General features: G+C 40.7%; 1 protein-coding gene across 2 annotated transcripts in view; it reads right to left on the bottom strand.

The window, feature by feature from the left end:
* Positions 1-10,268: 10,268 nt before the first annotated feature.
* The window catches only part of LOC118422770 (proteasomal ATPase-associated factor 1-like), a 45,462-nt gene continuing 29,802 nt past the window's right edge, over positions 10,269-25,928 (bottom strand). For both annotated transcript variants that reach the window (XM_035830520.1, XM_035830519.1), the window contains one exon: positions 10,269-10,668. In XM_035830520.1, the coding sequence (XP_035686413.1) occupies positions 10,424-10,668 (245 nt within the window). In that variant the 3' untranslated portion in view covers positions 10,269-10,423. The remainder of the gene's footprint in view (positions 10,669-25,928) is intronic.

A 25,928-nucleotide genomic window follows, 5' to 3' on the forward strand; every position in this document is an offset into this window, starting at 1 on the left:
AGCGCATTTCCTGTCGTATTAGTAACTAAAGAATGACGGAAACAAAATGTAAGGTAAAATGTGAACAATAAGTAGGGCGATTGGTCCAGCTTATTTGGCACTTCCTGTTTTGAATTAGCGCCGAAAACCTTGTGGAAAATGAGATAAATCTTGAAATCCGCAGTGAACATTAAGCAAACATGGGGGGTTGTTGGCTTTTCTTGCTTCGCCAAAAATATGATAGAAAATAAGATACAACTGGAAATACGCAGTGAACATTAAGCAGGGGGTTGTTGGTCTTGTTTGCTTTTAGCACCAAAAATATGATGGAAAATCAAAAGTTGAAATTCACCATCATATGTACGAAACAGTCGTAGCGTAGCCTGAAGTGTTCACTTTCGCATATCTAGAATCCTTGTTATATACGTACTACTACTACTACTACTATTACTGCCCAAAACAACTTTATGAACTTACATCACTTAAAACAGAGTTTAATATTTGCCACAAAAAGGAAGCGATCCATTTTTTTCGGCTGAAAACATGCGATAACTTTAAAATAAACTCAACCTGAAATCCACGAGCAAATGTACGAAAAGGCGATCAGATACCAATGTACAAAATAGCGACGAAGGGAGGTTTTCAGTCCGTCAAAATCGGACGAGAACATAATCATTTCAACCACTCGTTTTAACCTTTTCTGTAAAAAAAGTCATTGGATATATAGCTATGCAAATTTGGAAAAGATCATGTCAACGTATGTCCGCATACTTTTATTGACTTTTTTCGTTGTGCACATTTTGCTTGATTTTTTTATGTGAGTCTATTGTGTTCATAGTCACCGACGGATAAATAGACGGGAGCGGTGACCTTGTAGTAAGTGCATTTCCTGCCTGAATTAGGGACGCAAATATAACGTTACACTCCGTCAAACGCGGGACGTGCGGTTCGTGCTCATAGCGACACATTCTCGAGTCAAAATTAATCGGTGTGAAATGGCAAAGGACGTGTCTGTACCCGTGTCCTTGAAGGTCGCTTTTTTCTTCAAATCCTTAAAGTAATTAGAGGTAAAAAAAAATGACTTTTTGTCAAACTTGGCCAGTTTCCAGGGACGTCCTTTAGTAGGCCTACGTCACATTTCCTACCCGGGGCCCGGTCGGGATATTTACGGAAACAAACAAAAAATTAAAGTTTATACCGATGAATATTCACAAGGTATGCTGTTTAATTATTTTGGGTCGGTTTTGTGTTTTTGTTGTATTTTATATCGCACTTTTCGTTCCCAAACGTTCCCCGACCGGGCCCCTTTGTGGAAATGTGATGTTAGCCTTGCACGGTCTTTTAGACAATAAGCAATGATAATAACTTATATAGGGCTCATAGGAGTCAGGATACGTTTTGATGGTGGTTGAATGTGCTCTTTAGGTCCAATATTTACCACAAATAAATGTACAGAGACAGATGAGTAGCCCCTGCGGCACAACGCTGTAAACGGAACATATATCTTCGACGCGAATGTTGCCTGGAGAAAGATTGGAGTTTGTTCTCACGACGGCCATGTTTGCTCTTTCAATTCAAGGCCTGCTTGAATACACAAATCGCTTGCCTTCTATTTCTATCATATTGCATATCCTTGTACCTTGTACCTTGGTCCCTTAACCCAGTATTCCCGGGTCGTGGGGGCGCTGCATGGTGGCACTGTGAATCAGGTTCCTCCATCCCATTCGGTCCTGCGTCAGCGGAAGGGATGCTGCAAAGCTCTTTCCCGTCCATTCCTTAATGTTGTCTGCCCATTTTTTCTTCATCTTTTCCTTATTGCATATCAGAACTACAAAAAAATCTGTTTTTTTTTTTCCTGCAGATGCGGTGTTTGGCCTTCAGTGGCACTGGACGTGGTTGCGTCCTCTGACTTTCTATAGCCAAAATAGTCCTAAAACTTAGCCCAAATGTATACAGAGCCATGCAGCCACATGTCCGAATAAATGACTTACCAAGGTTAGGCTCCGGCTTGATTTGGCTGTCATTTTATGCGTTTTTATTTTGTCAGATTTTGTTTTGGCTGGCGGACAAGAAAAGAAACCCTGGCGGAAAATAGAAAGCATTAAAAAACGTCAAAATGCAGCCGGAGCCTAACCTCTGCTTGGAGAGTAGAACCTATACAGCTACCTCTCTGATGCAGCATGTGACATTTTAACTGCGTAATGTTACAATTATACAGCGGCTTCGCATACAATCTAACGTTAGCTTCTACCTGGCTCCATAGTCGCTGGAAAAATAGTAGAAATTGGCACTTATAACTTGCGAAGGGAGTTCTTTTGGCTGGACGAAAAAAGCGAAACCTTGGCAGAAAATAGAAAGCATCAAATGACACTAAAATATAGTCGGTGCGTAACCTCTGCTTGGAAAGTAGAACCTATTTATATAGCTTAAGGAACCTCTTTGATGTAGCGAGTGACATTTTGATGTAGCCAGTGACATTTTAACTGCGTAACAAATTTTCCCTCCCCCTCCTGCCTCCAACCATGCAGCTGTGCCCGTGACGACCTTGTTCGCTCTGCGCAGTCGTTGCTTCCAAAACCGTCCGACCTTGAGCCTGGCAATGACCGTGACCTTGACTTGATCGTGACCCGTGAAAGCGGATCACATGTCACAGACTAAATCCGGGCACGGGGCGGGGTTATTCGAGGGCATTCACCTGCACTTGTCATGACAGTAAAAGGCAACTCTCCAAGCAGATGTAAAGTTGCTTGGAAATGGCATTGTTACAACTGCATTAAAACTAATGTAACGTTAACGTTACAATGATTTAAGAAAAAAAAATTATGAAAAACTTCCCACGTTGGACATACCAAAAAGTTCCACGCGTAATGCTTAGATCACGTTTTCGAAACTTCGGAACGAAAAGTACGATATGAGAGACAACAAAACACACATAAGGTAAAAAAATCAGACAAAAAAATGTGTATATTTGGTGATTTACACCTTCATTTTTCGTTTCCGCAAACATCACGATAGAACCCCCGGTTTGGAAATGTGACCCTAGCATAAGTTGAAACAACATGTTTTTATTAAGCTGTGATATATTTCTCCGTTGTCACAATGTTCATATATAACATAGAGACGAGTTATATTTGACAGAAGAATTTGTTAGGGGTCACTGAACTGCTGTTGTTGGAGTTGGAAGCATCTGGTGTATGTGGAACGCCAAATTACAGGGGGGAAATGTTAACTGTTCTCTTTCAATTAAGGCTGGGGAGCCATTTGTTGAATGCCAGTGTTAGACTTGCCAGTGTGATAACGCTTACTCAGCCCTGAATAGTATTTCAGGACAGAGAACGTAATTGTTGGAAAAGTTGTGATAACTTTTTTTCGAACTGTTATTTCAATGAATTGTCTGTATACTTGTAAATTAATGTGAGAGAGGGGTGCTACCACATTTTTTTCTCTAGTAGACACAATTTAGTCTAGTTTTTTTACGTCTTTTACCGTTGAATTAATGTGATAGAGGGGTGCTATCATATTTTTCACTAATAGACACCATCTTTTATCTCTTACTAGTGAATTCATGTGATAGGGGGTGCTATCACATTTTGCTATCTTGAAACAACATGTTTTATTACGCTGTAATATATTTCTCCGTTGTTACAATGATCATTTTCACTAACGTTAATAGACACAATCTTTTACTTCTTACTAGTGAATTAATGTGATGAACAGATGATATCACATTTTGCATTACTTGAAACAACATGTTTTTGTCACGCTGTGATATATTTCTTCGCTGTTACAATATCTATAGATACCGCCGTTGACATGATTAGAGGCCATTGAACTGCTGTTGTTGGAGTTCGAAGCATCTGCTGTAGGCGTAACGCGAAATTACAAGGTGGAAATGTTAAACGTTCGCTTTCAATTAAGGTTGGGGAGCCATTTGTCAAATGCCAGTGTACCGCATGCTGGGTTACCTCAGGTCATTCTCCTGAACTTGACAAGACGTGAACCCTCTTCCATCGGCCCGGTGTAAAACGGCGTCACATAACATCTAATGTTACTTACTTAGGCCTGTTGCCCATCCTTGGGCATAGGCCACGAATACGAACTAACGTTATATATGATAAGTAGTAGAAATTCAACTGTAACTGTAACGTCACTATAAAATCTGTAGAAACAGATGTTTAAATATAAAGACAGCACTATGTCTTACTTGGACGGTGATGACGTTCGATACGGATGTTCCGGGCTGCAATAGCATAACTTTTTAGGGAATATGCAGTTACTACTTCAATAACGTTCACGTTAGAACAACAGATAGATAGCGCATAGAGCAACGAATCAACCTTTGACATTTAAGAATACCGAGGTGGTATTTTTAACCTCCTTGACGATACCATGTTTCTTACGTCCTGAATGTACATGTATCGCTAATGTCAAATGGTGTCCTTTCAAAGAGCACAATGCCTCCTTGATTAACTGTCACGAACGTCCTTGCGTATACGTGCGTACAAGGACTAACGTTAATTAATGTCCTTGCTGTATATGTTTGTGTCAAATATGGCATTTTATTTGTCACGGTTTTTGTATGCAATGTAACGTTAACTTTAGTCTCAATCTGGCTCCATAGGACACTATAATAAAAAAAGTAGAATTTGGCCAAATAACACAAATTAAGTTAACGTTAAAACTTGTGAGAGTTAGTCGACCAAGGAGGAAGGATGCGAACTGACTCTCCGGGCCAATTATACCTGTGTTTGTGCCGAATTCTACTATCAATACTCCAGTAAAAGGGCCAGTAAGACAGGGTAGTTTTCGTTTACCATTTATTGTCATATCTGTTCTACAGAAAGCGTCGGAAATCCCGGTAGCAGTTAGCGTTGTAACGTTACACCCCTGGTACAGTAAATAAACATGACGGAGCGGACACAGACTGGCACGACTGTACGTCCCCTACGTGTGTGGGGTTACTACCGGACATGACCTTGAAGTTGTTCTGTGTGTGGGAGGGGGGCGGTAGGAGAGGTAAATATAACGTTATCTATTCATTATTTATTCATCAATCTTTGATAACAGTGACGTGTTACATGTTAGTCCGTTCGGCTGGATAGGATTTCCAAGGAAGACCATAATTAGGACAAGTTACTTTAGAACTCTTGGTTTGGACGTTTTTTTTTATCGAGCTTACTTTTTCGTCAGGCAAAACGCGGACAAAAGAAAACCTGGCGATCAGAAATTCCGATAAAGACGCTCCAAAAGACGTCCAGGGTAAGCAGAAGCCCAAACTCTGCATATAGAGTAATGACAGGCAAACTAATGTGTATGCGCACGACTTTCAGTCAATGTACAGTCGAAACTTTTACCCATCAAAACTAAACTTTAATCTTGTGGTAGTGATATAACGTTACCTGTTATTAAGCTGCATAGACGTGAATTGAATGTAATGCCAACGACTTGAATTGCGCTGTGATTTGGGAAAACACGCACCTTTCAATATTTAGCTGTTTGAGCTATTCACTTCGAGACGACACAATTTCTGACATTGCATTTTTTTTTAAAAAGCTTAGTCCAAACTAGTTGTCCCTACCATACACCTAGGCAAACATCATAAATAATGATTTTTGAAGCCTTGTCGGACATTGGACCCTGTCGGACTTAGGATCCCTCCCATTATAGGACGATATCATGACAGTTCAAGGATACACGCACTGTCTTCTCAGAAATCACGGCAGTTATGTAAAGCCGATTGTGATGTGTGCGTGTACACATGTACGTGTCAGGGACATAACTGGATCTGCAACTTTATCTTTACAGAGAATCAAAGGACGCAAAAACACCTGTGCATAAAGTAAGACTTCCGGAGACACAATGGAACTTCTCTAAACTGTTTTATTGAACATCTCAACTCAAATCTCGAAAAATATGGCTAGCTGGAACTGATGAACACTTCAAACAACGAAGCAATGGCTAAACGAAGCAGTCTGTACAGATAAATCTATTAAATTGATGTAGAACTATCTGAATTTCAGCTCCCTACACCAAACAAAAACTATCATCTAAACCCTCCGTCTTACCCTCAAACCAGTCTCACTCACTTAAGCATTGCAGGATATAGAACATTTGTGTACATGTACAATGAATGTAACGACATCATAGATCAAGTCTTTATTCCACTTGACTTGGAAAATATACAAACATAAACACTCTCAAGATACTTAACCTTCTATATTACCTGCTGATTTCTCTACCAAACAATTTACATTTCGGTGCATACCTTGGGAGCACCCTTAGGAGTAAGAGGGTTAAAAACCTCTGCCCATTCTCATGTTAACAGCATCACAGTTGGATCAGCAGATAAAGAATCAACTGCATTTGTTGAAACTTTCCATTTACTTAACGAAAATACTGTTGTACAACTCTTGCACATTTGAAATACCTTTACAGTTTAGTGGTAAATTTGGAAAAAAAAATATGCTGCAGTTGCGATTTAACAAACAAAGCAGTGTTCCTAAAGTCCCTTTCCAACTTTGTGTATATAATATTCAAGGGCGAATGAGTTGCATATTTACATGTTTTGCCTTCAGTGGTTAAGTTTGCGGCCAAAAAATATATTATGTTCAGTTTGATAACCAGACTGCAAAATAATGGGTCAACATTAAAAACAAATAAAGTCTTTCCCGCAAACTTGACCTAAGCCCCAAAATGCCAATATGCAACTCATACTCACTTTACATACACACTTGAATACACGCAGGACTATGAACGGGCCCTCTGACAAATCCTAGAAACACCGATATTGCAACAGTGGGACTTGCCTTGACCCTAGGTTAACCTGTATGAAATATTAATAATTTTTTGATGATAATATCAATAATAATGCTGTCAGCTAAAGGAAATGCCCCACCTTGTATCACTCCAGTTGTCAAGACAGATCACGCTTTCATCTGTCAAAATCCGCACCATATTATCAAATATATGTACTAAGGCCATGTTGATTTGATTATAAGGATGACATCCACCCGTGCATCAAATTTTGTCCGTTTTTTTTTTAAACTTTTCAACCATGCTGTAAATGATTGCTGTAAGGCCACACCAATTTAATTTCTTGGTTCACGGATTTTTTCATAAAAAATATGGAGCGAGAGGGCGAAATAAAAATAAAAATTGTAAAATGGTTGGGGTAAAGGTAACGGCTAATCCAAAACAATAAAGAAAAAAAGTTTTCAGCTTGAAAAAAGTACAAAAACACTATTATTGTACAGAAACAGCACCTGTACCCACACTTTAAGGAGCTTATATTATAAAGGCCAATTTGCTACACCAGAAAGTTGGTGAATGGTTTCATTAATGGTGAAAATTTGCTGAGTAGTAATTTTTATTTCTTATTTTTAAAATAGGAGCGAGCGAATCCGTGAACCAAGAAATTAAATCGGTGTGGCCTGAGTTGCAAAAAAAATGTAGCTGAAAATGGATACTGATGTTGTAGAATGCCAAAGTCAATGCCAAAGTCCAAGAAGATGTGAAAGAACAAAAACGCACTGAGTCTCTTGCGTGAAAGTTTGCAATCTTTTTTTTTCCACCTTCCTGAACACCAAGGAAAGCAATTTTTGGGGCCAAATTTTTTTTCATTCATTTCATCTACATCCAATTTTTTACACTTATCAGTTTTGGGATCCCAGAGAATGACATCCACATCATCAAAAGAAATTGGCCTAGTGACAAATATTCTAACTTTCATGGTAGGGTTAAACACCGACCGATATATAATATCGATTCATAACATTTTTTTTACAGAAACATTTGACCTGTAGTTTACGCAATCACCCGCATGGCTACATGACCTTCGCAGAATATAAAACTCTATCCTCAAACTACTTTTGAGTTTTTGCGGAGCCGCCTACACAACATGCATGCAACATTAAGCTTGGTCCCTCTTGGTTCAACAGTAAAATATGAACTTTTGATCAAGTATTGTACACAGTTTGCATTTCTAACTAATGGGCTCTAGAGATCGAGTATTAACAGGTATGTAACCGTGTAACTGAGCGTGCCATAATGTGGCTTTTACGTGCACAGGGGACATGTACAGGTTCTTGCCTTTATTTCACAGAAGGAATAGCTGAACAATCTCAATGCCTGTTCTGTATGATGGATGCTGAATGAACTTGTCAAATTTGAGTTATTTCCAAGCATTGTCATTCAATTTTTAAAAAAAGAGCAAAATACAGCTGAATAACTATTTTCTGAGCAAGCAGTTACTTTCTGCTCCGGCCTTTATCAAAACCAGTGTCCTAGCCAGCGTCCGTCCTTTGACAGAATTTTGTTGCTGAGGACGGAAAAGCATTTTGCCCATTCCGTCCTCTGTGACGGACAAAAATCGGCAAGTAAGTTATCAAGTCTGCCAGCAAAATTTGCCCCTTAAAATCAAGTAAATAGCATTTCAGGGAGTCTACATTTAAAATTTTCCCAGGAAACATGTCCCTGTAAGCCCCTATAGGATCGTTGCACCTTTGGCAGAGTTTCCATTCAAAATCCTGGGGACGGAAAATATATTCCGGCTGGCTAGAACTATGATCAAAACACAATGGATTCCGTTCTTGGTACCATAACTAAAGCAGTTGCATCCCTATGCATGACTGTCTTCATGGCATTAGTCTCCTGTGCACGTCAAAGCAACGTTATGGCATGTCACCCTGCATGTTTACATAGCTGAGTACAATCAACATCATGCTGCGATGGCAAAATTTCATGTGGATGTAAATTATTAATCATAGTTCACAGTTGCTTTCGATGCTTATCAAATTTTATTCAACAACTTTGAGGCCTATACATGTACATAGCAGATATAATTATGCTTTAGAGTCTTGAAAATAGAACAGTTTTCTTTCAATTGCGATTCTGAAACTAGCGTCATATTTTACAGGCAATAGGGAACAGCTGCTGAATAGATCTATGGCAAAGAATTAAAGTGTGGATACAGCAGCGCTTTTCATAAATTTATTCAACATAAGAAAAAAACATCATACTTTGACTTAACACAATCCCAGATATACCTAATATATGTACAGAAAACTTAGTAGTGGTCTTCTATTAACTAAATATATCTTCACCTTGCTTATGATGTCAGTATGTCTACTAGACAGAATGGTGCATGATGGGAGAGTTGGGGGAGAAAACAACAACCATATTTGACCTTATGTGCAGAGGTCGTATCCATGGTGAGAGATTCCTTGTGAAGGTCGTGACTTGAGCGTGTGAGATTTGACGGTGCGGAAATTGATGCGTGCTTTGCATTCACCGGGGCCTTCTGGGATCCCATTCGACCTTGGAATATATTGGTTGCTGTATGCCTAGCGTGATACACACATCAGCGATTGCACAGAAAATAAATTCATCTATATAAGACAACCACCTTAAATCCATCTATTGGAATCTGCGCGTGCCCTCATGTAGGTTCCTCGTGACCCGTAATGAAGGATAAATAGACAGAATATATAACTACCGATGGCTTATGACAAGTAACGCTAGTTCACCTTTATCCGTTGGGTAACCTATAACGCTAGTTCACCTTTATCCGCAGAGTAACCTATATCCGTTCCTTTCAGAAATTGGTACTTAGGGGTATGAAGTCGATGGATGATAGTTTTAAACTACAATATGTTGAACATATTACTACTTGAAACCATCGTCGGTCCAGTTGATATCACTTAATACCGTGTTGGTAAACACAACGAATATAGGTTACCCTGTGGATAAAGGTGAACTAGCGTTACCTGTTGCTTTTAAAAACAGGGTATTTTGGGATATCACGTCGACGGACGTTGGTTTCAAATTGCAATATATTCAGTACATTGCAGTTTAAAACTACCACCCTTCGACTTGATGTGCCTAAATATCATGTTTTGAAAAAGAACGGATATAGGTTACCCCACGGATAAAGGTGAACTTGCATTAAAAACTGATAGCATCTAAGGCCACAGAAAGTAAATTTTATGGATGACGTCCTCTACAGGCTCAAAATCTAATGCGAGAGGGGAAAAAATGAAGATGTCTAAATGTTCAAAATGTAGACACAAAACATTATAACAAGAAGTGTCTGTGACAAAACATGGCATCACAGGCAAGTACCTGTGTTTTTTTATATTTCCTCGTTGTTGACCATTTCGGGAGGGAGTATATTTTTTAAAAATCAGGCAAAAATCAACGCGTGCACTGATGTCATCCATGAAATTTACTTGGCTCCAAAGTCAGCAAAGCCCTACAGATCTCCAAACACCTTGAACTTTCCAGTTCAGGAAATCCGTTTCTGTTACAACCAAAAATCACATTGTCCAGAAACCAAGAAACTGTCTGGTATTAGGTCATGTAATACAGAGGTTTGTGTTTATATCTAGAAGCTGCTATATAAACGGTGTGGCGTACATCCCAGCATGCACCAGACGCGGCGAGCCAATCAGCAGCCCTTCAGCAGCATGTCCGTCAGGATGACCTCCATGTCGATGGCGCCGATCAGAGGTCGGAAGAACAGTTCGGTGACGATCTTGGGTTTGATACTGCGTAGCGCGGGGAGGCCCAGTAGAATGCGAGCGAAGCGCAGGGGCTGGAGCGGGTATCTGGCAGTGGTGTACTCGTTCAGGGACTGGTGGGCACTGTTTTGTAGGATCTCCACTTGTCTCCCATCTACCAGGCCTGGAACATCTGCATGGGGGGGAGGGGGGCAGGAAGGTCAAGGTCAGTAAGGTCATTCAAACATGTAGTTCCTATGGAACCTTGTATCTAGCAGTGGTGTACTTGTTTAGGGACTGGTGGGCACTGTTCTGTAGGATCTCCACTTGTCTCCCATCTGCCAGGCCTGGAACATCTATGGGGGAGGGGGGCAGGAAGGTCAAGGTCAGTAAGGTCATTCAAACATGAACATGTAGTTCCTATGGAACCTTGTATCTAGCAGTTGTGTACTCGTTCAGGGACTGGTGGGCACTGTTTTGTAGGATCTCCACTTGTCTCCCATCTGCCAGGCCTGGAACATCTGGGGGGGAGGGGGGCAGGAAGGTCAAGGTCAGTAAGGTCATTCAAACATGTACATGTAGTTCCTATGGAACCTTCAAGTTGTATCTAGCAGTTGTGTTTAGGGACTGGTGGACACTTGTACCCCCTCCCCCCCTCCCATCTGCCAGGCCTTGAACATCTGGGGGGAGGGGGGCAGGAAGGTCAAGGTCAGTAAGGTCATCCAAACACGAGGTCAGTAGGGTCATTCAAACATGTGCTAAGTTCATTCAGACCCTTATATAGTGTCGTGTGGAACATACATAGGGCAACAAGTCTTTTTGTTTGTTTGTTTATTTGAACCTTTGTCGCAATCTTGGCAAAAAGGTATCACTACACAAACACAAACATTGATGTAAACGTTAGTATCTCAGTTACGTCTGCACTCTCTTACATTTGCTCATCTGATGGACAGCCTGGATTGGTCCATTTTACAGGCCCCTCCTGACCAAACAAATTCAAGGCTAAATTCTCACTATGCCACGCATGAATCACCACTTTATCAAATTCTGCATGCTGCTACTTCAAGTTTACAAAAATATTAGCCTGTATCCATGCCGATTGTAGCTGCCGAGTTTCTTTATCCTCTCCGCAAACCTAACTACCAAGTCTACTTTGTCTGCAGAATCATCAATTAATTACAGCTAACAAGTCTGACTTTTGCCTTCCCCTATTTGCGAGAGGACGAGAGAGACTCGAAAGCTATGCTGGCAGATATAGCCCAGGCTACTGTGATCCCACTTGCTTCATTATAGCAGCTGCTAACGTTAGTTATGTTTTTGATAGGAAAAACAGTTTTGCAATAACTACTAGACCATTAGTAGATATAAAGATGTGCGGATGTATGTTTGTAGGAGTCAGATACCCACTTTCTAGTTGAAATATGAAGGAAATCCTCATCAAACAATTAATTCTACAATGTCTTCAGTTGAAGAATTCATGGTGCGACTGTGAGGAACTCACAACCCACACAACTGATTTGCAAAAGAACGTCGACTGGAAAGTAATAACCACAAGATTGGTGGATATTGATGATAGACTCCATACCATATATCATAAATCATGCCCTGAAAATTGAGTTGTGCGCCTTATTTCGGAGTGAGGCTCAGATCTTACTGATCAAATGTCGAGGTAAGAGTGATGGATAAAAGAAGAAACAGTTGCCCTTTCTCTAAGGGCAGACATGATAAGATGTTCTATTAATATCACACAAGGTAGCAGCTATGTCCTTGGAGTCCCCGAGGAAAGAACTCAAGAGGAATCTGATGATTCCAGACAAGGAAGTTCACGCCCCCTCCCCCACAGCTGGTTGGTGAAGGTCGGTCCAAGGTTGTCTGCATATTCTGACCTTTACTCACAGTCAACACAAAATGGAACACTTGGATTTCCTGTTTTCCTAATACTCACAAGCAGAGATATCGCTCCACCCAACAAAAATGCTTAAAACCTAACAAAAAGACAGCTGGAGCTAAACCTCTGCTTGGAGAGTATACTGTCCTACCATTTTTGTACACCTGACTTGGACAGTTGGAGACAGAATTTGCAGTTTAATGTTAAGCTGGCAGATGCCATAGATACTCATGAGAGTCTATCTATTTATTTCAATTATCTACAATGTACTTTTCTATGACTGATTGTCTACATACAATGTGCTTATGAAACAGTTGATTATATCTAATTTAGTGGAAACAGACTGTTTAGGGACACTTTTAACATCCTGCTGATCATCCATGTGATAAACCGACCAATAATAAACATTTTTGTATAGATGATGTCATTTTGACTCTTCCCCAAATAGTTCATAAACATGCCAGTGGCCAGCCTTTTGTTTTGGGCGAGTTCCTTTTGAAAATTTGTCGTCTCGTAAATGCCAAAGCCACAAGACAAGTGGCGCAGGGACAAGCTTTGAAATTCTATTTTCTAGGACGTTATTTCCAGTGTATTCTAGGATTCATTGATAATTCTTTTTTGCGGACCCCTGAGTGTGCGTGTGACTTCTTTCAAACCCTCCGAACCCCCCCTGGCTACAGCCATGACAAATACTTGGAAGACTAAAGTGCTGTGCATGAAAAAGATCCTTCACCTTAATTCACCTGAGATCACGAGAGCCACCTGTAGTAACCTGGATGCCCCTAAGGAAAGTTTACGAAAGGCCCCACTTCTGAGTTAGATCTGGACGGTAGGTTGTAGGAACAATGTAGCCAGCGCCCGTCCTTCCGTCCTTTATCGGAATTTTGCAGGTGGGGACAGAAAAAAAAATTTGCCCATTCGGTCCTCTGTGACAGACAAAAATGGATATGTACAAAAAATTCAGCCTGTTCCTCGCCTGAAACCCTCGTGTAATTTTTCACCAATGAAAGTAGATGCTGTTGAACGGCTTAGTCTACCTGGTCCAGTAAAATTTACAGCTCAAAATGCAGGAAACGGCATTTCAGAGGGTCTAGATTTCAAAATATTCCGGGGAATATGCTCTCGGCCCCCCCTTGGAACAGCACACTGTGCCTTCATTCTTCAGCACTCCATGGGATTTCCATTCAAAATCAAGGGGACGGAAAATGATTTCAGGCTGGCTACAACCCTGCGGTAGATATTATTGAGATCGGGCAGGGATCTAGCAACCGGCCTAAATCCGCTCACCGAGGAAAAACTTCCACGGCCATTGCTGTGAAGATTTTACACTACTCGTCCCTCCAATGAGAGCCTTTGGGCGTAACACCAGGTTCTCCTCCAGCTCACATTGTTCTACAGTTTAATTCCATGTACCAATTTCAAAGTCCTTTGTGATTCTATCACAACAGTTTCTTTCCTAGGACAGCCAAATTACGGAACTCACTCAATCAATGACAACTGTTTCCCTGCTGTATACAATCTTCAAGCCTTCAAAACCAATGTCAGGGCTTGAAATACTTTTTTCTGCATATACCTGCACTGGTGCAGGCAACATTGAAAATTAACGTTACCTGCACCAGACAAATTTTACCTGCACCACTCTGAATTTAGGAAGTATGGATCATACTAAAATTGTTCTATAAAATAATTGCTATTTTTCCTTTTATACCCCATAGGAGGTAACAGTCAATTCGGCTAATAACGAACCATATACAACTACATCATATGACATTTATGTATAAAACCCAGTACATGGACCAGTGCAGGTTAGGTGCAGGTAGACACCAGAAATACCTGCACAGCTCCAATTTTACCTGCACTAACCTGCACCTGCAGGTGGTATTTCGAGCCCTGAATGTTCACCATTCACAAAAATGTATCTCCTATATAGCTCAATAATTTTTCTGCCTTTCATTCCATGTAGTTCACTCCCTAGAAGTGGACAACCGCCTTGCTTTGAACAAACCTAATAGTATTGAAAAACAAAATGAGGTGAACTTAACTGGAGCATCCATCATCAGACTTTACCCCTTGTCTATCATCAGTCTGAATTCCAGAAAACTCTATCACATGCCGCTGCACTGTAGATATGCAGGAAGAATGCTAACAGGAGATTACTATAAATACCTACACTGGGAGATATCTCTCATTGTCTGCCTCATAAGGGTAGTCTGTACAAAAGTCAGTCCCTATATAGCACTGTGTACTAGTGAACTAATAGAACTGTGAGATATTTATTGTCTATGTCCTACCAGGGGAGTCTGCACAAAAGTCAGTCCCTGTATAGCACAGTAGAACTGGGAGATATTTTTCAGTGTCTTATCGGGATACATTTGTAGTTTGTACAGTCAAACCTGTATTATTTGCATGGCAATTTTTGGCAGGGACAGTTGAATTATGAGACGATCGAGACAATGTTAATTGGGAAGATAGATCAGTTGGTACTGAAATCATGTGACTTATTGCTCGGTCAATTGATCAGCATTTTCTCTATAGTGGCCACCTGTCTATAGTGGTCACATTTCTCCAGTCCCTTGAGTGGCCGCTATAGACAGGTTTGACTGCATAAATTATATAGTACAAGTCCAGTATAGAACTGGGAGATATTTCTTATTGTCTATGTCCTATCGGGATAGTTTGTACAAAAGTCAGTCCCTGTATAGCACAGCAGTCACATTCACCTCACCTCACACTGTTACAGTCTCCATCTTGAAAAGGTCAGATAGTCACCTGTTATGCAATCCTTCCACTCAAATGTTGTAAATCAAATGAGTGGTTTGTGTGATGTCACAACGCTTTGCTAATTTGTCCCACCAAAGAACACACATTTTTATAGGTCCCCGTGACGTTAGCAAGTTCTTCTCGGACAATTGATTTAAACATTACATGTAGATGTTTTCCAAACTTTAAACATAAGATAGATGAGATTCATTTACTTAATAGGCTCCCTGTGCCAAACAGCTCTGCTAGAAAAATAAAGACTCTATTACTGCAAAAGGAAAAGCTGCCTTTACAGCTGCAGGTAAACAAAGAGTGCAGATAGACATCAGAAATAAATTTTGTACCTGCACGATGTCCCAAAAGCGCAACAAAGTTAATACTTTAAGTAACCAAACAGGGATAACATGCATACCTTCAAATGTACATTGCACACATACATTGCAGATGTTTGTGGCCTCAGAGTTAATGACTCAGACATAACATGCATTTACTAGTTCATTTAAGGGCATGATCGTTTCTGACACGTAGTCCCCTTAAGCTGTTGCGCCAAGGACTTCTTTTGTAGTGAAGCGTACCATCTCTGACAGTGACGCATGTGTGATGTTGTACAGTACAGTAGAAAAGCTAACGTTTATTGAATCACCTAGATTGGGGGGCTTTCCTGTGTTTAATTCACTGATAAATCTATAAAAACAAATGATCCCTTCTCTGTTGAATAATACATTATCAGATAGACTTCAAAAGACTGCTATTTTTGAGATGAAATCCTTTCTCTTGTTGTACTTGAAGTCTATCTTCATCTGAACACGACAATTAAAATTTTATGTATAACAGAGTACAAAAGTATTAGACTAACTTCAAAGAGGCTGTAACATTTCCAGTCTGTTTTAGAAAGCTTTTTCTAGCCACAATTCAAGGATTTGCCAACATCTGAGCGAGATGTTGGGAAGGCCAAGGTTATGGAACACTATACTTCTCAAGGTTACTGCCGTCCAGCTGTGCCGTGGAGTGATCATGCTGCCCACATGGCATGGCAGGGTTGGACAAGTCCACTAGCCGGGCCCTATTGTCCAGAGTAAGGCACGATCTAGACACGTTTTTTTAACGATATCGGCGAGCCAACAACCTCTCGCCGACAGCTTTTTTTCAGCGTCTAGATGGAACTGCAATATCGCCATAAAGATATCGGCAGAATTTCTTCCGAAAGGTCCGGACCATTCGCCCGATGCTTAGCAGGGGTCCCTGATAGCTTAGCAGGGGTTCCCGACAGCTTCCACGTGTGTGTAGATGTGTCCCGACTTCGGGAGGGCTCATTAGCATATAACGCGGGCTCATTAGGCTATATAGCTGTTTATGACTGCAAGCGCCATGGGTGTATAGATTGGGCCTAAGTCAAAGTGCTGATCGGGCAAGTGCATGACCTATCCCACTTGCCTAAGATTTTTCCATTGGGTGAGTTTTTGATATAATTGTTACTTTTTACAGACATGACATCAGGCATTGGCCAACATAGAAAATTAGAGTCAATAATAAGAATTCCATTGCTGGAAGTGGAAATGCATATAAATGAGACAGCTGGGCAAGTGAAAAATTGGTTCGGGCATTAGTAAATTGTGCTTGCTCCATATAGGACAAATGAATTTTAGAATATTTGTCCAACCCTGTATGAGATATCTTCACCCACTGGCTGAGTGGAGTCAAATGGCCAAGTGGCAAGTTTTGACAAGTTTTATTTCAAGCATAGACTGTTCAGCATTGCAGCCGTAAATTGGCTGAATCGTGCCGAAATTTACAAACGTGAAAACAGCTGTGATAAAATCCGACTACCCTATATTTGGTACCTATGTGAGGCGGACCAAATATTTCCAAAACACTTAAATAATCTGATACAGCCCTTTATAAAATACTTATTAATAAATGATTGAGTGTGATTGATTACCAATAGCCCTATAATGAGAGAGCCTAATCAAAAAAAGAAAAAAAGTTTGTTTACTGCTTCATGTGCTCTTCTCTCTGGGAGTCAATTTTTCCAAAAAAGCAGTCTTTCAGTTCTAGTTCTGAATGACCTTTGACCCATACAGCTGTGAGACACTGCAGGAGTAATCCAGTGTTTGGCAACCTTGAATTGACTCAATGACACGGAAAACAATTTTCACACACTGCGTGTGTCAGACATTTGGACTTATTGAGTATCTTTTTAACCTTCTCCTGTTGCCTAACTCATATTAACCTAAACACATTTGGTGCCAAAAGACCAGACTTAAGCCAAGAGGTCATTAATACTCTTTGATGAACATTTTGTGCAATTGGCTCAGTGCATTGCTTATCTCATTACCACTTAACGTTAGGGACAATGAATTGACTCAACGGAGCAAAAAGAAATGTTGTTGTTTTCTTTGGTGACATTTTGTGACGGCAATTTCAGCTTTCCTTTCTCTCCTTTTTTGACAAACTGGCTGGTATTGGACATTTTAGGATTTTACAGAGGATTTTATGATTCACCTGAAGTTGAATTGACTCACTGAAGGCGAAGCTAAACAATTTTTTTTTTGTCTTCCATGACAGACCTTTTGGCTTCCAAGGTCCTTTCTCTACTTCAATAATGGGCCAGTTTGCAGCTGACAGATATTTCAGGATTTTACAGACGATTTTACGATTAACTTGACCTTGAATTGACACAATGGAGCTAAAGAAAATTCTTAACCTTTTGTGACAGGCTGAGAGGGTTCCTTTCACTACTTTTTAATACACTATTTTATAGGTTATAGACATTTTGGAATTGGTTTAATCACCTTTTGACCTTGAATGGACTCAATGAAGTGAAGAAAATCGTTTTCTTTACATTTTGTGACACAAGTTTCGACTTTCAGGGTCCTTTTTCCACTTTTTTTGAGTTCGCAGCTGACAGACATTTCAGGATTTTATAGACGATTTTACAATTCATTTGACCTTGAATTGACACAACAAAGACTTTCTTTACATTTTCTGACAGGAGGTTTGTCTTTCAGGGTCCTTTCTCTACTTTTTAACAGCCGAGCTCACAGTTGACAGACGTTTCAGAATTTTATAGACGATTTTACAATTCATTTGACCTTGAATTGACACAACAAAGACTTTCTTTACATTTTCTGACAGGAGTTTCAGCTTTCAGGGTCCTTTCTCTACTTTTTAACAGCCGAGCTCACAGCTGACAGACACTTCAAGATTAATCACCACTTGACCTTGAATTGGCACAATGAAGTGAACTGCCTTTCCTGAAGGTCACGGCAGGGTCCCTCCCCCAGTCCCTGACTCACTACTACTGAGAAACGCAAGCTGCCAGGGCTCGAAATACCACCTGCATATGCAGGTTAGTGCAGGTAAAATTGGAGCTGTGCATGTATTTCTGGTGTCTACCTGCACCTAACCTGCACTGGTCCATGTACTGGGTTTTATATGAAAGTCATATGATGTAGATGTATGTAGATTGTTATTAGCTGCATTGACTGTTAGCACCTATTAAGTATAAAAGAAAAAGTAGCAATGGTTCCTCAACAATTTTAGTATGATCCATTCTTCCTAAATTCAGAGGGGTGCAGGTAAAATTTGTCTGGTGCAGGTAATTTCCAATGTTACCAGCATCAGAAAAAAGTATTTCGAGCCCTGCTACTACTGAAACACAAGCTGCCAGCCGGCCAAATTTAGCCAGAGGATGTGGGACAAAGGTTTGACACTCTGCCAAACAAACACTTTACTGAGAATCGCTGGAAAGGTGCCAAGATGAGTCAGCCTTACACCAGATAAGCAACCAAAAATATCACATTGGGACTGGGGCTCCTCTTATCCACCGTGGTATTCAAAAATAGACAGATAATATATTTGAAATTAGAAAAAAAACTGTTACCTGTAACACCTGAACCATAAGGTGTGACTCATAATAATTCTATCTATAGCTGAGTCAGTCTCATAGTTAGCAACCAAAAATATCACATTGGGACACTGGCTCGTTTTATCCAACAAGGTACAAACAGACAACAAATTCAAAAATAGAAATAAAACTGTTGCCTGTAACACCTGAAACATGTTATTTTAGGTGTGATGCATAATTATCTTATCTATAGCTGTCTCATAAAGCAACCTAAAATATCATATTGGGACACATTTTATCCAACAACTTGAAGTTACATTTTAACACACAATACATCCATTGAATAGAAAAAAAAACTGTTGCCTGTAACACCTGAAACATGTTATGTTAGACGTGACGCATGATTATTCTATCTATAGCTTACTCATAAAGCATAACAGGTCACATCAAATTAGTCGACTCAGTCACGTAAGCATAAGTGTTTCAGCTAACCTAGTAACATCAGAGCGGTGCACGTAGACATACACACTCAGGCTATTTATACTGTACAGCATTTCACCATGTTATGCTGAAAGTGACTGTGGCTAGTGCCCCTGTTTTAGTGGCAAGTAGTTGACCTATTTCACCACAATAATGACAAAGAACAAATACGACAAGCAGATAAGGCATGACAGCCTGGCAGGGTTGTCCTACCTGTAGAAAGCAAGGTGTTTTACCTGCGCTAATAAAAGGTGCGTTACCTGTGCTAGCAGGTCAGGGCTATCTGTTGGCTATTAGGCACTCCTGTGTCCATGTGTCGCGAGGAAGGAGCCGTGCTCTCTGTCAACAGTTTGTACAGGATGGTGCTTTTGAGGTCCAGCGGTGGGCAGCTACATCTTCTGGCCTGCATCACCCACGGTACGTGCATCTGCGACGTTTTCATGTAGTGCGGCGGTTCCGACGACGTTCTGTGGTGGTACGACGGCGCCGCGGTGCTTGTCTGCCGGATTCTCGTATCGCCCATACTTGAGGAGAACATGTTTTCTATCTCCGGTGTGTTGTTGTTCTGTACTGGACTCTTCTCAGTGGCGTGTTGTTCTGTGCTTGTAGAATCCCACGCGTTGTGCTCAGCTCAGCTGTGAGTGTGACTCCGTCCCGTCAGTCTGGCCCACACAGCCCCACTGTGCCAGACACACACACGCCAGTGGCAGGAGTCCTTGAGCCGGTGACGTATGGAGGTCAATAGTCGAGCTGGCTCCGCCCACTGTTGTAAGCGGCTTGTTACGGGATGTCCTTGACTCCGAGTTCAACTCATATCCAATGTACGGATCAGTCCACTCCTCCAAACAGGGGGAGTACCTTATGCAAGCTTTTATCCTGATTCTTTAAATCCTGTAGCAAGCTTATTGTTTCCTATGGTTGTCTCTGTAACTGTGTCATCTACAAGATTGTGTTACAAGTGACCTGGTTTTCACAGTCCTCCCCACACCTGGAACTAGAATAGGCTCAACCTCATTTGCATAAGTCCTTGAGATACCTGTGCAAGCCTCATGAATATTCATGAGCTTTTGTCTGGAGCAAGGCTGTTGTTAAGGAGATCACATTATCCCTGCGGAGAGATTTGCCGTATTAACCAGAGTTGACAGCTTGATAGAGCGGAGGTCACTGTTGACAGATAAAACGTTCCATTTGTCAGCCGAGACTCATTTTTACACCGTCTCGTTTATAAGCACAGCTGAATCGCGTCCCCCCCCCCCGTGTGAGTCACAAGGGAGTGATTCAGGCCTAATATGCAGGATTCCATTAAATGCTGATGGATTTATTAATGTACTCTAACATTCTAAAGCCTCAAGGTCAAGGGGAGTAAGGCATGACATTCCATCTTACCCCCCTCCCACACCAGACACAAAGCACCTCTGTGAATAGAAAGCTATAAAATGGAGCCAGGGATTGGGTAGATTTACAGTGGCTTTGTTGGTTAACAGCCACATGATTGAGCAGTGAGGAAGCTTTTTCCTGCTGAATACTGTAAAAAAGAGAGCGAGTACAACAGAATAACGCAGGTGCAGGCATAACTGCCTGTGCGTGTTCCAGTCAACATCTCATCCAGAGGGCTTTCTCATGGGAAAAGTATGATACAATCTAAGAATAAAGCATGTTTCTGGGCTGGGGAATGCAAAACAAGTGTTTAATCTGTGATTTGCTGCTATAAAGGGCACCACGGGGCAGGATACGCCAGTGTTCTGACTGACCTTGACTGGTGAGGCGGGATCGACCGCCGCACTTCCTGACCCGTGCCTGACTAACAGACTCACCTGGCACCTGAACGGGCAACGTCCTGGGCGACGACCGACAGGTAAAACACCTGATAACCGAGAATAGCTCACCTTTCCACGACCTGTTAATCAATGAGTTATTAATTAACCTGTATCAAGAGTTATCTGGTCTGTTTCGCGCAGGCACTGCCTTGGGCTGCACCTGCCACCCGAGACCTTGGCCTTGGGGCCTCGCGCTCTAAGTTTAATGGAACTGCTGGAGTGAATACTATCCTCAAGGTGACAGGAGACGTGACTAGGGTATCAAACGCCTCTGCCGCGTGCGCATCCTTGACACGTATGCTAGGAGCTACACAGCGATGGCGCAGGGAAACTGTAGGCGCAAGCTCGGGGAGGAAAATGATAACCTTAATGCACACTTTGTCTAATCTCATGTTTGCCAAAACACTATAGAAGTCGAACTTTGTCTCTACATAGATTGTACAAACTCTGATATCTTGCTACAACCTCGGGTGAAAGCTGATAATTTTCCATATAAAACTTTCATGACAATTGCTGTTAGGAGTTGCTTTTTTACGATATACATTTGTAAAACTTTGTCTAATCATACATTACAGAAGATGAACTATGTCTCTGCATAGATTGTACAAACTCTGATATCTTGCTTTGTCCTCGGGTCAAAGCTGATAATTTTCCATATAAAACTTTCATGACAATTTGTGTAAGAGCTTTTTTAAGGTACACGTGTATACATTTGCAAAACTTTGTCTAATCATGAAAAAAGTTTCCAAAATCATATCCAGCTGCTTGAGTAACTGCTTTTTGGCATATCTTATTACCTGGATATCTGATCTTCATCCACGCACTTTTTAATAGACTATATTTGTATGTAACTTTACTCAGCTAACTATTATATTTTGTACTCTCTGAGGTCACCTCTGTCTGTAAACAATATTGTCTGCTGCATGTCTAGTGATAATAATGTTTATATGCATACATGTACACAAAGCCCATATCCGGCAGCGGCCTTGCCTTTTGACCAAGAAGTCCTAGCCTGGTATCCAGCCGTAATTATAGCTCCTCTTCGCAAATTTGAGAAGAGGAGAGAAGAGACTCGGGAGCTATAATTACGGCTGGATACCAGCAGGCTAAGAAGTCCTGAGTTTGAATCCGGCTGTGTCGCTCACCTGATATACACGCTACCAGAAAGGGTTGCAGTCCTTAGGATGGACGTTACTAGTAAGCTGTGGCCCATTGTTCATTGCACTTTATAATGTTTATATGCATACATGTACACAGAGCCTATATCCGCCAGTGTGCGTAGCGGCCCTGCCTTTTGACCAAGAAGTCCTGAGTTTGAATCCGGCTGTGTCGCTCACCTGACATGCACGCTACCGGAAAGGGTCGCAGTCCTTAGGACGGGACGTTAAGCCAATTTGGCCAACTGTTCAGTGCACTTTATGATATCCATACATGTACACAAAGCCTATATCCGGCAGTGTGCGTAATAGCCAGAGCTGTCTCCAGTTTTGAATTTTTTTTTCTATACCGCTCATTGTTTGGGAGCCAAATATTGTTGATTTTCATTTGCTAATTATCATGAGTAACAGAATATATACATTATTTTGGGAAAAAGATGAAATCATTACTGAGGGACAATAATACCTCCTTGCGTGCAAGTCCGACATTAAATTTCAATCTCAAGTGAAATGCCAACTTGAGAGCCTTTCCGTCCAGCCAGGTGGCTATAGAAACGACCTTGTTGGAAAGATTCGACCTTCTGGAATACTTAACAGTTATTAACCTTTATCCGCCAGGTAACCTTGAACAGTCAATTCCGAAAATATTGTATTTCATGAATAAATAAATAGTGGGCAGGATTGACAAGGCTGTATGAAGCAATTCAACCTTCCTTAACCCTGTGATCAATAGAGATTGGTAGGCAAATGGCTACTTCAGGGTGTTTAATAATAATTTTCCTCATCCACTTAATTGGCATTTTGACTTTTCATCATTTCTCATTAATGAATTCTAACAGTAAACTGTTGTAGTTGTACTCACTATTGATAGCTGGGCAAGCAAGAATTATAAACATGATATACCACTGCAATGAAACTATGTTTTTTGTGTGTATAATAAACAAACCTACACAGTCACATACGTTTGCACATCCCGACATCTACTTAACATCGTCTGTTGTTGTCTAGAAAATTCTTTTTACGTCGGCAAGAGACAATCATTAAAATGAGGAAACAATGGAAAGTCAAAATGTTGAATTAGCCAGAGATGAAACCAAAAGGTTAATTCCCACTATAAACAAATGATATAAATTGCATCTTCACCATGTACCAGTCAATAGAGATAAATATGTCTCAGACATACAGACTTTAGATATTTTGGAACACATTATACAGCACTTAAAAACTGTTTTTCTCGAGTCTTTTGCAGTGGCATTTGCAGATGAGAGCATATTCTCCCAAAAAAAGACCTTGCAAGGACACTTGTCTACAACGGTAAACAGCATAGAAAGGTCATTGTTGGATTTTGGAGAATGAATCAAGTGGGCCCAGAAAAAGAGACAATCATGTATTGAAAATGTCTTGAAATGTAACTTTCACCTTTCTTGCCTGGCTTTTTTCTTGCCTGGCTTTTTTCTGTCTTCCAACTTGAGCCAATGAAAATGCAGAACGGCTCATGACATCAGCAAACGTGCGTTACTTAAAAAATTGCCATTTCGTCATGCTCAGTGCAACAGTCTATGGCACTAGAAGATGAGGGTTTGTGTCCCACCTCGGAAGTTTTTTATCTCATCTTTTTTTCCATTTTAGACAAATATCTTCATAATTATATTTAACGCTTTCATCTTGCAAAAAGGGCATTGCACATTTGACAATCGGCTATTTCATTTCTTTTCCAACGATTTTTCTCCCTTCGAAAGCACCCTGAATTTTCGTAAAATATGTGGTGGCCTTGCTAGCTCTAATTTTGTATCTGTATAATCCATTAACACTGATAAAGACAAATCTGATGATGATGAAAGATGCATCTCTATCGACTGCCTATCTACCAAATACAATATCATCAACAGTGGGAAGGACATTAACGTTAATGGATATTAACTGCCGACCATTCAAACCCGATCAATTTACTGTCAAATTGCCCAAGAAGATTACACTGGGGAGCGATTAAATCTGGTCGACGTCGACAGGTGGTCACTATAGACACGATTCTGAAAGCTTGAATGTGTGAATGGAAAAATTTTCTGAGGACTACAAAGATGTTACATTTGCCAGGTGATCCTTATTTAGAGGAGGTAACTACTACTGTTACAGTAACAGTTTTTATTGAACATGTTACAGTGCTCGAAAAAGTTTACGTCCAAAGGCTTAAGCTCATATATCGATCTGGACGGTTTCCTGCAAGGTAGTTTTGGCTAGCCCCGATGACCGTGACACGTGGCCATAACACTTCACAAGCAATTTGCTTCTGGTGAGAGGAAACAATTCACTCCTTCACTCCGTCTGTCTACAATCTGAACTTGGCATGAAAATCTATTTTTTTGTGTGTTAACTATAATCTAACAACAAAAATGAATAACATTGGTTTACAAATTTCAATTGATTCAAATTTTTCCTTTTTCTTTGCAATGCCACAACCATCAATCATAGTTCATGCCTACCAAGGACTGCAATAGATATGTAAATTAGTATTTAATTACCCCAAGAATGAGTGGGATGGACAAAAACTAAAAGCAGGAGATATCCCCACATGACTGTATAGGGTTGGACAAGTCCACTAAGTCCTATTGTCCCAGGCAAGTGAAAATGCCGAACAGGCAAGTTAGAATTTTTCCATTGAAACAGTCATGGCATCAAGAATTGGTCACACAGAAAAATAGAGCCAATAACAAGAGTTCCATTGATGGAAGTGAAAATACATTTAGCAAAATGTCATTTAAATTTTGGACAAGTGAAAAGCTGGTATGGGCAAGTAAATTTTCTATGAACTTGCCCGATAGGACAAGCGAATTTTACTAATTTATATCCTTATTTAAGGCTTTAAGCCTTACTCACTTGTCCATCCCTGTCTCTAGCCTGGCTTAAAGACAAAAATGCACACGAGGCACCCGCCCGCATATCATATCAGGCGAGGCCTCGCGCGTCGAACGTCACACACCGGCAACACCGTGTCCTCACATACGGTTCAAGGTGACAGAGCATCATGGGATACCCGATCAGTCGCTTCTCAGAAAAACAACAAACAGTCGACTTCCCTCCGGCCATTGCAGCCTGACCTTGAGGGCCATAGAGGTCAAACTACCGAAGACCTATCATTATGCGATAATTGTTCTTCAAAGCAACTGGTCGAGTTACTTTTATCTCTTAAATCAAGTGCAACTACAGAAAAAATTTAAAAAAAGATATTCAAATAGACAAATAGACAATAACATTTTAGTTGAAAAAGAACGTGTTTTGTGTTTTAGGTAAGATGCCTTGTGTGTCAGGGACTAGTCTTGACCAGACCTGTCAACTTGAAGTGTTAATAATCACCAGGTGACCTTGGGAATACTATAGAGGCCGTTTGTTCTTGAAGCTATTAACAGATGGGCTTTGCTCTGTAAAAGTATATCAGTCTCAACAGATATACTTGTCTGTAATGCTGATTTTTCAAAAAGATAAGAAGAGATAAAATAAGAAAAACGT

The sequence above is a fragment of the Branchiostoma floridae genome, chromosome 9, assembly GCF_000003815.2.
Source record: "Branchiostoma floridae strain S238N-H82 chromosome 9, Bfl_VNyyK, whole genome shotgun sequence".
NCBI classification, from domain to species: domain Eukaryota; kingdom Metazoa; phylum Chordata; class Leptocardii; order Amphioxiformes; family Branchiostomatidae; genus Branchiostoma; species Branchiostoma floridae.